Raw genomic sequence first — 16,410 nt, forward strand, 5'->3', positions numbered from 1 at the left:
GGTTTGGGGTGGAGAGTTCTATAGATGTCTATTAGGTCCGCTTGGTGCAGAGATGAGTTCAATTCCTGGATATCCTTGTTAACTTTCTGTCTCGTTGATCTGTCTAATGTTGACAGCGGAGTGTTGAAGTCTCCCATTATTATTGTATGGGAGTCTAAGTCTCTTTGTAAGTCTCTAAGGACTTGCTTTATGAATCTGGGTGCTCCTGTATTGGGTGCATATATATTTAGGAGAGTTAGCTCTTCCTGTTGAATTGATCCCTTTACCATTATGTAATGGCCTTCTTTGTCTCTTTTGATCTTTGATGGTTTAAAGTCTGTTTTATCAGAAACAAGGATTGTCCTATTATACATAACCCAGTGATTAATGTCTTTACACTTATTACAAATGGTAAGTCACAGAAAGAAAATTAAGAAAAAGATTTGTTAAGTTTATGTGTACAGTAAACACACACATGTAAAATTTCAAAGGAATGTTGTATCAACTTATGATCTCAACATTCATGTTATATTGATATTTATTATTTAATTTTCTAAAACATTTTAAATTTTATGAGGAAAATATTACTTTATTGTTTTGTATTGATGACCAGTTAGGTTAAATTTATTTTATTCTATTGCTTATTATACAAGGACTATTCTGTAAAACTTTTGTTAAAGCTTATGATCAATTTATCGACTTTGATTAGTACCCATTGCACTTTATTAACAATCTTACTGTTTTCACTCACACCGTTATTGTTATATTTTGTACAGATAAAAATCTCTTTTTAAATTTTTAAGCAATCACATTTGTATTTTCCATTACTTTTAGTTCAGAAAATCTTTTTACATAATTAATGCATTACCTTAAACATTGCAGTTGCTCAGTAAATTATGTTGAAGGGCTAATGAAATGAAGTCCTCCCTACACTCCACATTTAATTCTGTTCTTTGCAACAGCAACAGGAGTAAAATATTATCCCAGTACTTAACTTGATTGACATTTTTTTATTTCAGAGAATAAAAGACCATGCCTTGAATTCTCTCATCTAAGTATAAAGGATTCCTTCAGAGATTTATTTATTCCAAGAATAGAGATAATTCTGATGATGTATACAAGGAACAACCTAAACTGTGCTGAGCCACTGTTTGAACACAATAACTCACTTAATGTTAATTTCAACACACAAAAGAAAACAGTCTGGCTTGTTCATGGATACAGACCAATGGGCTCCATCCCATCATGGCTTCAGAACTTCGTAAGCATTTTGCTGAATGAAGAAGATATGAATGTAATTGTAGTTGACTGGAACCGGGGTGCTACAACTTTTATTTATGATAGAGCGGTTAAAAACACCAGAAAAGTTGCTGTGAGTTTGAGTGGGCACATTAAAAATCTTTTGGTAAGTCTTGGAATTTTATGTATTATACATGCTATACAATATACAGTGTGTTACATTCAATACCACAAAGTGATAATAAACGATATACTTTTCCCCATAAGCATTAACAATTACTGGTTTAATATACTAATGTATGCAGCCATCTTTTCTTTGTCTGCCTAAATGAATAATTCTATACCTAGAAAAATATCCTGTGTTATTTTAAAACATTATATTAAAATTTAGTAGTTATTATGTTTTATTTAAAAATCTTCTGAGATTTCTTTTAACTCTACCTATACCAACCTCAGAATAAAATAGTTATCCTATGTGGTGGGTGGGGGAAATAAACTTTACAATTATTACATTCTTCAAGTATCTTTAAAAATATATGGCTAAAATATTGGCATATAATTAAGTGTGAATCTGTAAAAGTAAAGAAAAAATCCTTTTTTCTTTTTCTTTTTTTTTTGAGACAGAGTCTCACTCTGTCACCCAAGCTGGAGTGCAGTGGCACGATCTTGGCTCACTGCAGCCTACACCTCCCAAGTTCAAGTGGTTTTCCTGAGTAGCTGGGATTACAGGTGCCCACCACAATGCCCAGCTAATTTTTGTATTTTCAGTAGAGACAAGGTTTCACCATGTTGGCCAGGCTGGTCTCGAACTCCTGACCTCAGGTGATCCGCCCACCTCGGCCTCCCAAATTGGTGAGATTACAGGCAAAAAATCATTTTGAAAAGTAGCATACTTCTGTCAACTTTGGAGGCAGACCTCAGATTAATTCAAGTCTGCTCAGGATTTGAATGGATCAAATAAAGTTCAGGCCAGTTCTATGTTATCTGTATTGTGAATGATTTTTGTTTACAAAGTCAACCCTTAGGGAGATCCATGTCGATCCTAAAAGAAAGTAGGTAGTCGTGGGTATTTGAGAGAAGGAAGGGTGCTATCTGGTTTGGGGGCATTATTGGGCTTGAAATTTGAACTTGAGTTGTGTTGTGCTGAACTTTCCAGACTCTGCTAAAAACTGAACAAATAACAACATTTCCAAGAAGCAGTTATGTGTAGTGGCCAGGGGTCAGACTGGATGGGTTCAAAGTATATGTCCATTTTTTATCATCTGTAATTTTGAACAATTACATAGCCTCTCTGTGCTGCATTTCCTTATTTGTAAATATAGAATAACAAAATGTTACAAAAATATTTATATGAATATTGAATTAATATATATGTGCTTAATCAGTGGGTGACATTGAGTCATCATTGAGTAAGATCAACTTTCATTATTATTTTTACACCCCCAAATTTGAACAAAACAATACCTTTGCTGTAGACAGACAGAGGAGATAATTGATTCAACCATCCCCATCAACAGACTTAATTACATCACTGATTTTTCCTGATGTTACTAGTGTTTTCTCAACTAATGAATGTGTGCCTCAAAGTGTGGAGAATGTGAATGTTAAATAGAAATATTTAGGAAAATTTGTAATATTAGATAAAATTCTAACAGTGCCTTTGCTTACAGAGGCTTCATATTACAGAGGAAGATTTAAATGACCAGCAGCATTGGAGTCTTGAGAGATACTCCCTCCTGGTTTGGGGCATGGCTGTGAGATCTGAAGGAAATCATAACCTTGTGCCTTGAAAGCCTGAGTGTAGTTTTTCATTAGTGGCAAGTGCTCCGCATCTTTCTGTAAGCCATCAGACATGTCACTGTGTGGACTGGACCATGATCTGCCCACAGGTCTCACACTAGCTCCCGAAGAGTGTGGTGGAAGTACACTCTCATGTAGTCTCCTATTTCCCTTCCTGGAGCTGAGACTAAGAGGTATTCAGACGTCGGCCTTGGAAGATTGGACGCATCACTCCTTAGCTGGTGATCAGGGGAAGTCACCTAAAATCCATGAAATTAATTTTATCATCTCTGAAGTGAGAATTATTATTCAACTTTTGTGAATCTTCCTGAGGTTTTTGACACAACCTGATCAGATAAAACAAGAAAACAAATTAGCATAAATTTTGGAGTGAGATCTAGGCTTGTGTTTTAGTCCATTTGGGCTGCTATAACAAAATACCATAGGCTAGGTAGCTTATAAACAACAAAAATTTATTTCTCAGAGTTCTGGGGTCTGAGACATCCAAGAAGAAGGCATCAGCAGATTCAGTGTCTGGTGAGGGCCCAGTTCCTGGTTCGCAGATTATGCCTTTTCACTGTGTCCTCACATGGTGGAAGAGTCGAAGGAGATCCCTCAGGTGTCTTCTATCTGGGCACTAATCCCTTTCATGAGGGTTCCACACTCATGACATAATTCTCCCAACCCACAAGAAGGCCTCACCTCCAAATATCATCACCTTGAGGATTAGAATTCCAACATATGAATTTTAGGGAGATACAAACATTCAGTCCACAGCAAATTGGAATCTATCTTTTCGTCTCATGAATCCATGTGGCTTTGGGAAAGTTGTTACTTCTGACACTGTTTCCTTAATAAAATGGGAATTGATCCAATGTTATTTATTTAGCATTTAATAGGTGCTGCTGACAGTTTTAGGCATTAGGATAAAAATGAATAACTCATAATGAAGTTGGAAGTATTAAATATTAACTTTATAAGGTCCATATCGAAGTAGCTAGCAGAAAGTAAACACCTAGTAATGTTGATTATTATAAAACACTTTGCTTATTAATTGTATTTTGCATATACTGTTCTGCATGAGATGATACAATTTTAAAATAAAAATTGATATTGAAAATGAATTAAAAAAATCAAATATTTTAGGCAAAAATTGAACAAAGATATAGTCGTTTTGAAATTGTAAAGTCTCTTTCCCTATATCCTCAAAATGAATTAAGCCAGAAAAAATAATGAATTTTAAAATGTTGATATATGAGGGAGGCATGATTTGTTATTACTTGAAATGAATACTGTAATATTGCCTTTTTAATTGCAGAAGCATGGTGCATCTCTTGACAATTTTCATTTCATAGGTATGAGCTTAGGGGCTCATATTAGTGGATTTGTTGGAAAGATATTTCATGGTCAACTTGGGAGAATAACAGGTAAAATTATTTTTATAAAATTATTACTTTAGCATACTTTTAAGTCTCAGAAGTTACTTTGCTAATTTTTTTTTCTTTTTTCTTTTTTCTTTTTTTTTTGAGACAGAGTCTCACTCTGTTGTCCAGGCTGGAGTGCAGTGGTGCAATCTTAGCTCACTGCAACCTCTGCCTTCTGGGCTCAAGTGATTCGCCTGCCTCAGCCTCCCGAGTAGCTGGGATTAAAGGCACCTGCTACCACACCGGCTAATTTTTGTTTTTTTTAAATAGAGACAGTGTCTCACCATGTTGGCCAGATTGGTCTCGAACTCCTGACTTCAAGAAATCTGCCCACCTCGGCCTTCCAAAGTGCTTGGATTACAGGCGTGAGCCACTGTGCCCAGCCACTTTACTTAAAATTTAGTGGGTACAATAATTACTCAATAGAAATTATGTACAAACATTTATTATTTTCTATGTTATATTTAAATATTGGCTTTGTTTTAGTTAGACTCTGAAGTTTTGTTAAGCTCTCAACAGAGCTTAAGTTACCCAAATGGAAATGGGAGAAAAATATCTATTTCTGTAGTCCCGGCTAAATTTTAAGGACATACTATCCTAAGAATACAGTAGTAAATGTGACCTATTGAACAAAAATACTTTATGTATTAGCTAAGAATATAACTATTTACTTAGTTATCACAAACTGATGCATTTCAACTCTCTAAAAATTTTTACTTGAATGCTACAAAGGAATCAGGAGTTGTATCCAATTTGAGGGGCTCTGGGTCCCCCTTCATACTTCTATAACAAAGTTACTGCATCCAGAAAACTCGGTCATCTAATAAGGCTGACATGGATTTTCATTCTTTCCTCTATGAGTGGTAGTGATTTTAGGAATAGGAGGATAATATTCCTTTCAACCAATTTACCTTTTTTGTTTTGAAAAAAAAAAAGCAATTATTCATATATATGGCCATAAAAGACTTATAATAACTTTAAGTGTTGATAAAAGAAAATACTGTCTTTAGTTAAGTTTCAAAGAAGGGGGAGAGAGGTGAATAACATATAGATAGTTACCTTTACAAACCTTAAGCATATCCTTACTTAACTCTGTTTAGTTTTAATGTTAACAAACGTGTGAAAACAAATTAACTGAATGAATGTAGGAGGGTCAAGAAGTAGCAGTTTAGCCAGGATTTATTTATACAAAGTTCCCTAGTGCTTAAAGCCCATTCTATTTCAAAAACCACACTTGCTCAATTTGTACTTAAATTGTGTTTACACGTACTAGTCTAGTTTGAATGGCCCCAAATACCAGGCAATCATCAGGGACTAAAAGGCCACCAAACATGGAGGTTCTACATCAGAATAATTTATAGGAAGACAGATGATTCTGTCTCATTCAGTCAAGTGGGTTAAATAAAATGGGGATAATAGAGGTGTTTGAAATGAAAAATATTATATTTTACTTTCAAATATCTTTTAAGATAATTGTTTCTTCATTGTATAGATGTTCTCAAGAAACTGAATTTTATCTTCTCTCTCCGCTTTTGACAGTTCCCAGAAAGTCATGAGCCTAGAATTTTATTTAGAAATTAGGATACCCCAGAAATAATATTCACACTCCATGGAATTTAAAATATATTTTTCTTTTCTTAAGAGTGTGTGAGAAAGTCTTATGAGAAATGGATAAGATAACATGGTTTATCCCATAGCCCAAATTATATTTGGCACCTGTAAAAGCTTTTCAGGTCTACGGATAAATCCGGAGTGAGCTAGTAAGGTACAGAGTTCAAGAAAGAACCAGATGGTATTCATTTTTTTTTCCTTCAGGAGAAATAGTTGTAGTTATTATTAAATGTAAACTACTGTATTACTCCTAATTCAGTCTCACATAAAAATTCTTCAAAAAATCCTACAATATTTTGTTGTGGCTTAACCTGAAAAGTTCTGAAGGTTAGTAGTAGTATTCAAATAATGAAATTACTTGCTGTTCATCCACTTTCATTTGTTTTAGATACGTTTTGGATAGGTTTAAACTAAAAGTATAAATGTTTTTTATGTTTATAATGTAGTAATAATGGAAGTATGCAATGTAAGGAGCTCTGTAGACTTGATTAGACTGATAGTTTCTTTCTTGCTTTCCAGGTCTTGACCCTGCTGGGCCAAAGTTCTCCAGAAAACCGCCACATAAAAGATTGGATTACACTGATGCAAAGTTTGTGGATGTCATCCATTCTAACTCCAATGGTAACAAATCAGGATTTGTTACCTAATTATTTGAAAATAAAAAGGAAAATGTAGACCCTGGGCAAGGGGATAGCATAAGAAGAAAAAACATCATGGATAAAATGATTTTAAATCTGTAATTATAGAATGATAATATTTCCTAAGTAATATTTCTTAGGGTTAGTGATTTCCTGCATTGTCAAATGGCACTCTTTGACTTCAGTTTGCCTCCTTCAGGTTTCAAGATGTGTCATATCATCCTAAAACACTGAAATAAATAACTAAGAGTTCATTCTGTTCATGCTGTTGACAAATTTATTGATTTGATCACATTTTCCCCCATGTTTAACGTTCCTGATGTATTTAGGTTACCATTCTACCCACTTATTTTCCTGCTGTGATATATATCAACTAGAACTGAACACAGCATTTCAGCCACAAATAAAGAATAGTCTTCCTTAAATGTAAGGAAATAATTTTCTGTTGTTTTAATTATCTTAGCTGAAAATCTCTAACAGGGTTTTGGATTTTTGGCCAGAGTAAAACTGAACAGACACTTTTAAGAAACAGACTGTCTTCATGCCTTTCCTGATTTGAATTTGTTGATACTAATATTTATTGAGCACTTCCTATACATTAAGCAGTGTAGTGTTTTAAGTGCTTGTATGAATTAATTAGTGAATCCTACTAAATTTCCATTAGATAGATAACAACTATCATTCCATTTACAGTTGAGGAAGCTAGAATAAAGGTTGTAAGGTCAGTAAGTGGCAGAGTCAGAATTTGAAATCATATGTTTTGATTCCAGATGATGCGCTTAACCAGTATATTATTATAAACTGAATCAGGAGAGGATATGGTGCTCAGATAGAGACAAGGGCAGTGACACTAAGATTGCTCCTCTGAATTAATCTTGTGGTAATCTATACTACCATACTAGGGTGTGTGTGTGTGTGTGTGCGTGTGTGTGTGTGTGAAATACGTAATGCCATAGACGCAATTTTTCAACCCCCATGACTACATGTCAATAGATTGAGACTCCAGTGGTAATTCTGCTCCTTATTTGGAATCTATGTTCACCTACTTCTATAAGCAGTCAAAACCAAAGGAGTCATAGTTGTAGTGTTATCCAAACCTCTCATGTCTTTATTATCTCCAACTCTTTATATCAGCTTGGCACATCCACATACAATATACCTATTGGCCAATTAATCTGTAATCTCTTGTATGAATTTTTTCTGAAACTCTAACTTATTGGGGGAACCCACCCCCAATATTTCAACGTAGGTTCTTTCTATTTTCCATAAGTGTTGGCCATCTGAGAAATAAAGAGAGACAGTATAACGAGAAGAATTTTACAGCTGGTCTGCCAGGGGTGACATTACATGTCGGTAGGACTGTGATGCCCGCCTGAACCTCAAACCAGCAAGTTTTTATTAAGGGTTTTAAAAAGGGGAAAGAGGCTGGGTGCCGTGGCTCATGCCTGTAATCCCAGCACTTTGGGAGGTGGAGGCAGGCAGATCACAAGATCAGGAGATTGAGACCATCCTGGCTAACACAGTGAAACCCCGTCTCTACTAAAAATGCAAAAAATTAGCCAGGCGTGGTGGAGGGTGACTGTAGACCCAGCTACTTGGGAGGCTGAGGCAGGAGGATGGTGTGGACCCGGGAGGCGGAGCTTGCAGTAAGCCGAGATTGCGCCACTGCACTGCAGCCTGGGCAACAGAGCAAGACTCCATCTCAAAAAAATAAAAGGGGAAAGAGTGTAAGAACAGGGAGTAGGTACAAAGATCACATGCTTCAAAGGGCAAAAAGCAGAACTACCGATAAGGTTCTATGTTCAGTGCAGCACGTTTTTTCTTGACAAACATCTTAGACAACAGAAAATAGGGTTTGAGAGCAGAGAACTGGTCTGACCACAAATTACCAGGGCGGAGTTTTTCCCCACCCTAGTAAGCCTGAGAGTACTGCAGGAGACCAGGGCGTATCTCAGTCCTTATCTCAACCACATAAGACAGACATTCCCAGAGTGGCCGTTTATAGACCTCCCCCCCAGGAATGCATTCCTTTGCCAGAGTATTAATATTCTTTGCTAAGAAAAGAATTTAGCAATATCTCTCCTACTTGCACGTCCATTTATAGGCTCTCTGCAAGAAGAAAAATATGACTCTTTTTGCCCAGCCCCACAGGCAGTCAGAACTTATGGTTGTCTTCCCTTGTTCCCTAAAAGTCACTGTTATTCTGTTCTTTTTCAAGGTGCACTGATTTCATGTTATTCAAACACGCACGTTTTACAATCAATTTATACAGTTAACACAGTTATCACAGTGGTCCTGAGGTGACCTATATCCTCAACTTATGAAGATAACAGGATTAAGGGATTAAAGTAAAGACAGGCATAAGAAATTATGAAAGTATTATTTGGGAACTGATAAATGTCCATGAAATCTTCACAATTTATATTCCTCTGCCACGGCTCCAGCCGATCCCTCCATTTGGGGTCCCTGACTTCCCACAACACTAACTTCAATTCTGCCTATGGCCTTTTGACTTAGCTCTTCATACTTCTTATTATTTTTGTTTGCATTTTTTACTTATCCTAATGAACTGTCTTGGATTTTCTTATATTCTCAACATCTTTTGATGATGCAACCTATCAGATCTAACCTGCCACTAGAGGCCACATAGTTGGAACATTGGATTGATCTTTATGACTATCACAAATAAGAAACACAGATTTTTGATATTGCATATGTACCTGTCCTGAGAAATTTCTGAATGATATGCGTGGACTCAGCACATACCTGGTGAACTGCCTTTTCCTTGAATACTAGACAATGACCACATCTTCTACTTGCCAATAATCCTCATTTTTACTCAGTTGTGAGTGTTCAAAAAACCATGTGGCCTTTCAAATTTGTGGATTAGATAATTACGGCATACATTCTTGTTGAGATATTGGGGAAAATTATGAGTCCAATATCCAAAAGATAGATGCTTTTGAAACCCTCATATTGGGTTTGCAAAACATCTCATCTGTTATTCTTGTCTGGAACTCCAAAGGACATTACAGAATCATGAGTAAAGCTGAACAAACCAGCCTTCTTATGGTCTGCAGAAAGCTTCTAGTTATCTGAGTTGCCTCCGCCAAAATCACATTTACTGAGTTTTTGTTTAAGTAGATTCTGAATTGTTAGAGCTCCTAGTTATCTGACAGAAGCAAACAATAGCCTTCTTTGTAGGAAATTCACATAATTCAGTCTCAAATTAATTTTACAAAAACAGTTTAAAATAAATGTTTAGCATCCAAGATAGCCAGGCGCACTTGAAGCAAAAATAATAAAGATTAATCTTCATTTAGATGAATGATAGTGAATTGAAGAAAAGTCCATCATCAAACCATACAAGTTTATTTAAATAAGGTGAATAAGATTGACCAGAGTTACAACTGAGTTCTCATCAGAAACAATGGAATATAGGAAACAACAGAACGGTTGCTTCCATATGGTGAAAGGAAACAACTGCTAAGATAGTATCCCAATCTGTTTCAAGAATAAATGTATTCTGTTTCAGACAAATTTAAACTGTCTGAAACAAAATACATTTATTCTTGAATGTATTTATCATGAGCAGAAAGGTTACTCTTCAGATATTCATGAGCAGAATGTATTCTTCAGGCAAAAAGAGAATTATTCTTAGATTGTGGCTATTTAGGAAGGAAGAACAATGAACTAGTTAAATCTAAGCATATACTGATGGCATAAAATACTGTTAATAATTTTTTATGGATTTGAAATATAGAGAAAATTAAAATAAGCTAAAATAGCATATGATTTTGGGCGATAAATGAATTTCAAGCTTTCTGTGTTCCTTTCATTGTATAGAAAGAAGGTGAAAATGACCTTCAATAACTGAGGTTCATAAGTATAGTATTCCTGTTGAATCTTTAGGGTATCTAGCAAGAAAAGAATAAAAGAGTACTTCCAGGCTAATGAAGGACAAAAATTGAATAAACTTTTTAACTGCATAATCATAGGGAATAATTTTAATTAACACAATTGATCTCATAGACATTTATAGAACATTACACTTGAGAACTGCGGAATTTACAGTCTTCTGAAACACACATGGATATTTTACCTAAAGTTAACCATATACCGAGCCTTAAAAAAATGCTGAAACATTTCGATATACCTAATGTAAATGACAAGTTAATGGGTGCAGCACACCAACATGGCACATGTATATATATGTAACAAACCCACAGGTAGTGCACATGTACCATAGAACTTAAAGTATAATAATAATAATAATAATAAAAGAATACATAAATAAATATAATCAGAGCTATGAGGGCATTAGCCAAATGTAACAAACAAACAAAAAAGAATTGAAAGCAAATAAAAATGTTTGGATCTGGAAAAAAAACAATATTCTCAAACATTTCAAAGTGTAGAAATCATAGAGTAATCTTCTCTATCTTTAATGCACTTAATCCAAATAAATAACAAAGATATAACTGAAATCCATACGTTTTAGAAAGTGAAAAATCACACAAAATAACTAATGAATACAAATAATAAATAATATAAATATGAAATATTTTGAATTGATATTCACATTATTGCATATTAAAACGTTTGTTGGATGTTCAGCAAAGCTCATGTCTAGAAGTTAATGTATAAGTTTTGGTACAGCTTTTTAAAAGGCTGAAAATCAATCACTAATCTAATAATCTTGAAAAATTAAGAATTAAACAATATAAACACACAGAAATGAAGAAAGAAGCAAATATTAAACATACCAAAGAAATTAATGGAATAAAAATTATGAATTGCAGATGCTTTAAAAAGCCAAAATTTGCACTTTAGAAAAGATAAAAATTAATTATTATTTTAAAATTTATTTATATCACTTTTGCCTTCTTTCCATACAATGAAAGGAACATAGAATGCTTGAACTTCATACATCTCTTCTAAAAATAAATTCTTGGAGAGAAAAAACAGAACAAAAAGAGAAGACGCAGCTAGTATCAGTAATTACGTGGTTCTGTTTCCATCAACTGGATTCTGAAGCTGAAAAAAAACCTTGCACTCATGTAAAACACAAAAATTATTTCCTTGTGGTATGCATAAATGTGAAAGAAAATAAATGGTTTACGATTATTTTAAAGCCTTCGTAACACTGGGATAATGAATAATATTTTCCCAAAGTACACAAAAATCTCTAACCCAAATGAAAAGATTAAAATGTCAGATTATATAAAAATTGAGAATGTTATAAATATTTGAAGAATGTGAACAGCAAGCCATAAAAAAAAAGCAGGAAAAGAGATAAAGACCCACTGTCAGTCAATAATAAAGACAAAGATAACCTAATTAAGAAAAAGGACATTAGGAAGGATACATCTGAATAGGCAATAAACGTATAAAAAGTTCTTAAAGTTAGAAACAAATACAAATTAAAACCCACATAAGAAGCCATATGCTTAAAATTCAAAAGTTTGACAAGAGCATTTATTGGCAAAGATGTGGTATAACTATTCAGCATTGTGTATTAAATCAAAGATACTCATATTCTATAACAATTCCAGTCCTAGGTATATAACCAACTGATGTACCTTCATGTATGCTTTAATATATATGTTCAAAATGTTCATAGTTCAAACACATTAGCCCCAAATTGGAAACAACACAAATGTACCACAATAGGATAATGGAAAAATAAACTGTGATATGTTCATACAATGAAATACTATATGACAATACATTACTGTTTTTACACCTGACAATGTGGATTAATAGCACAAACATAGTAATAATCTAAAAAGCCAGAAACAAAATCATACATAAAATATGAGTAAGTTCATAATTTTTTCAAAGGGGAAATCTAAACTATAGGGTTTTGGGAGTCATCCTTAGAAGGTAAAGAAGAAAAACAGGCTGAGTGCAGTGGCTCACACCTGTAATCCCAGCACTTTGGGAGGCCGAGGCGGGGGGATCATGAGGTCAGGAGTTCGAGACCAGCCTGGCCAGCATGGTGAAACTCCATCTCTGCTAAAAATACCAAAAATTAGCTGGGCATGGTGGCACGTGCCTGTAGTCCCAGCTACTCGGGAGGCTGAGGCAGGAGAATTGCTTGAACTCGGTAGGCAGAGGTCACAGTGAGAGGAGATCATGCCATTGCACTCCAGCCTGAGCGACAGAGTCAGACTCCATCTCAAAAAATAAAATAAAATAAAATAATAACAACAAATGATTTTACTTTAAAAAAGAGGATGGGTTAGCGATTAGGGGACAGAAAGAAACTTGTGGCTGGGTAAGGGCACAATGGGGGCTTCTAGGTGTTATTTCTTTACATGAGTGTGGTAGCCCCATGGCTGTTTGCTTTATAATAATTAGCCTATAGATTTATGTTGAATGTTCTTTTTCTGCATGTGCCTTATATTTTACAATAAAAGGAAAATTAAAAAGTCATAGCTGCTCTCCCCACCCTTCTTGAAACTAAGAGAATGAATGATCTAAACAGACCAAGCTGCCCCCCACCCATCTGATAAAAGGGAAATAACATGCCTGAATCAAGGGCTGCTTGTAAGTTAATGACAAATTTCTTTTTTTCCCCTCTGATTCCTAAGGAGCGCTGTTGGTTTGAGTCTCCTTCAGTGGCAGATTGGAGAAAATGACGGTTGCAAACTGGAAACCCCTAGTCTTGGAACTCCATGTGGAGTTCAAATATGAGGAAATTTCACAGTTCTCTAACACTGTTATTTTTTTTTTCTTATTTTTATAACTCCCCTCTCCCCAGCCTCAGTGTACATGTCCAGTGTTCTAATGTGCTACTAACAACTCATCAGAGGTTCTGTTACATACCAGAACTAAGTCAAGTTGCAGTATCTAAACCCTTACTGTCAGAATCAAATATCTTTGTTTTATACTAAATCTATGATTGATCTCTTTCATGAGTTCACTGTGTTGTAGGAAATCTTTTGTGCCCCAGAATAAAGCATTGTAATCTTATTTGGCAGCACAATTTTGTATCAAATCACAGTCCTGAGTATTCTGGGCTTGCTAGCCCTTTTCACTGTTAAGGCTTCTCTGAGTTATGTGCTGGTAACCGGCTCAGAATCAGTACATTCGCCAGTGCTCCAATGATCTACAGGGCTACACAAGCCCTTGAATCAAAGCTATGAGTTTCATGTCACTCTGACTCAAACTGCTCCAGCCGAGGCAGCTTAGTTTTTAGATTTTTTTCCAGTTAGTGCATCCAGCACCAGCAGATCTTAAAAATTATGACCCAAAGTGAAAGCAAATCATCACACTGATCGAAAAGGCTCTGTAGGACTTGGCTTCCTTTGCTCCGAAGCTCCCTGTTACACGTTAGGCTTCAGCCACGCTGGCTTCTTCCCCGAGCATATTCACACAAATATCCACTGGGCTCACCGCCTCACATCCTTCACATTTTTGCTCCACTCCACCTTCTTCAAGTAGCAAATTCCTTAACCAAATAACTTAAACATGCAACTACCACCCTCACTAGACCCTTCCTGTCCTCTTATTCTACTGAACTGTTCTCCGTAGCACTTATTATTGTTTGACATACTCTGTATTTACTTGTTTATTATGGTTTCCTTCCACTATAAAATATTTGTCACTGCAAGTAATTTTGCTCTATTTCTTTTTTCACTTATGTGTTCATACCACAAAAAACTGTGACTGACCCATAGTAAACTGGTGACTGGCAAACATGTTAAATTTATGAAATATACTTTTCATGAAGAATTTATAGAAGTAAACCTTATCTTTATAAAAACACTTATTTTCAATTCTAATATTTAAAGAATAACTTTGAATGGATTTTATAGGATATTTTGTTTTATGCAAGCTATTCACCTGATTATATACACATTATGATCCTTGGGTGCTTTTCTTCTCAGGTTTAGGCATTCGAGAGCCCTTGGGACATATAGATTTTTATCCAAATGGAGGAAAGAAACAACCTGGCTGTCCTAAATCAATTTTCTCAGGTATACTGACAGTATTTTTGAATGAATTACATAATATTTGAAATGATGAAAGAAAATAACTTACTTTTCCCCTCTTCATCTGTAGGCAGTGTTTTGATTTCATCATCATTGCCCATGACTCAGGAGAGTTATTGGTTAACAGTGGTTTAATTTGACCATGCTTAGTTCATAAAGGTTACTAGTAGACATCCATTTGGTCATGGATGAGACCTCTTATATTATAATTTAATATTTTAGTTCATCATTTTAAACATTAGGAGAAGTTGTAAGTCACTGAGGAAGCACACATAGCTAAAGTATCATATAATAACACTTTGATCTCAGGATTTAATCTTAACCATCACAATATTACTGTACAAAGAAATTTAAAATCCCTTGACACTTGATTGTTCTGTACATAAAGATAGCCGCGCAGCTTCCCTGGGTGTGGAATTTGGTTCACGTCAGAGCCATTGCAAGAAATGTTCTCAGGTCCACAACGGCAGCTGGTCAAATAACATGTGACCAAAGGCCTCTGTAGCAAAAGAAGTTTGGTGAAAAGGATGAGGATGTGTAAGGTTGGAAAAGAAAAGGAAGGTAATAAAGTTTTAATGTCACCTGGTTTCATGATCATCTTTGTCATTAGGTGGAAACATTAGGAGTACAGGATTAGAAGGAAAAGATGTGTACACTAGTGATTAAGTATAGTAGCACTGTGTAGAGCTTGTGAAACACTGAAATGAAACATTTTTGCTGTGTTAATTATTACTTTAAAAATTTATTATAAATCTCATGCAAAAGACATACTAAATTTAAGTTTTCATTGGTACTATTTGTTTAGTGGTTTGACATAAAACTGTGTATTATAGTCAGTAATATTCATAAGGTACATAGTATTTAGCAAAACTTCATCTGTGTTTTTAAATGCACTTGAACATGGATTAATACATCTACAGTTCTTTGCTTTTATTTTTTTTAACTCTTAAGGAATTAAATTTATTAAATGCAACCACGAGAGAGCAGTTCACTTGTTCATGGCATCTTTGGAAACAAACTGCAATTTTATTTCATTTCCTTGCCATTCATACAAAGATTACAAGACTAGCTTATGTGTGGACTGTGACAGTTTTAAGGAAAAATCATGTCCTTGGCTGGGTAAGAGAGATAATTATAGTTACTATCATTCTTATTTAATATGAATAACATAATTGTTAGTATTTTCTACTGGAAGCTAAACTGTGTACTCTGTTTACTTGTTAATAAATGACCATTTATGGAAAAAATATCTGTAGAGATGTGGTACAGAGTAAACATATCATTCCCTACTAAACATTTTTAATATATTTAATGAGAGGAACATGATCAACTGCCTTTATATGTTCAGTGTAGTGGGCAGATTAGGTGGTTTTATAATGATCCTTGTTTCTGATGTACAAAAATATCTAACTATCATCCAACTATATTTTCACTTAAAGAAAGAAACTTGCACAGTCTTGGCAACACCGAGGTGTGTTTTTGTTTGTTTGTTTGTTTTTGTTTTGTTTTTTGGAGGTCTTAGGAACAAGTGAAGAGGTGTGAGCCATGGTTAGCTTCTCATTTGCTATCAGCAAGTAGACATGAAACATGGTTACATGGTTCACACCTTCTAAATGGATAAAACTTGCTAAGAGCAGTTCAGTATTGCTACTTCTGATAACTAAAACCTGCCAATAGGAAATTATAGAGAAAAAAATCCACATAAAAATATAATATTGGAACTGGAAAGAATTTCAGAGG

At 34.8% G+C, this 16,410-nt stretch overlaps 1 protein-coding gene across 1 annotated transcript in view; it reads left to right on the forward strand.

Moving 5' to 3' along the window:
- The first annotated feature begins 1,294 nt into the window (after positions 1–1,294).
- LIPI (lipase I) overlaps positions 1,295–16,410 on the forward strand; it is a 95,872-nt gene continuing 80,756 nt past the window's right edge. Inside the window, exons 1-6 of the mRNA XM_017852410.1 lie at positions 1,295–1,384; positions 2,889–3,292; positions 4,316–4,424; positions 6,552–6,653; positions 14,566–14,655; positions 15,622–15,789. Of these exons, the coding sequence (XP_017707899.1) occupies positions 3,071–3,292; positions 4,316–4,424; positions 6,552–6,653; positions 14,566–14,655; positions 15,622–15,789 (691 nt within the window). The 5' untranslated portion in view covers positions 1,295–1,384; positions 2,889–3,070. The remainder of the gene's footprint in view (positions 1,385–2,888; positions 3,293–4,315; positions 4,425–6,551; positions 6,654–14,565; positions 14,656–15,621; positions 15,790–16,410) is intronic.

This window comes from Rhinopithecus bieti, unplaced genomic scaffold (assembly GCF_001698545.2).
Source record: "Rhinopithecus bieti isolate Rb0 unplaced genomic scaffold, ASM169854v2 scaffold_34373, whole genome shotgun sequence".
NCBI classification, from domain to species: domain Eukaryota; kingdom Metazoa; phylum Chordata; class Mammalia; order Primates; family Cercopithecidae; genus Rhinopithecus; species Rhinopithecus bieti.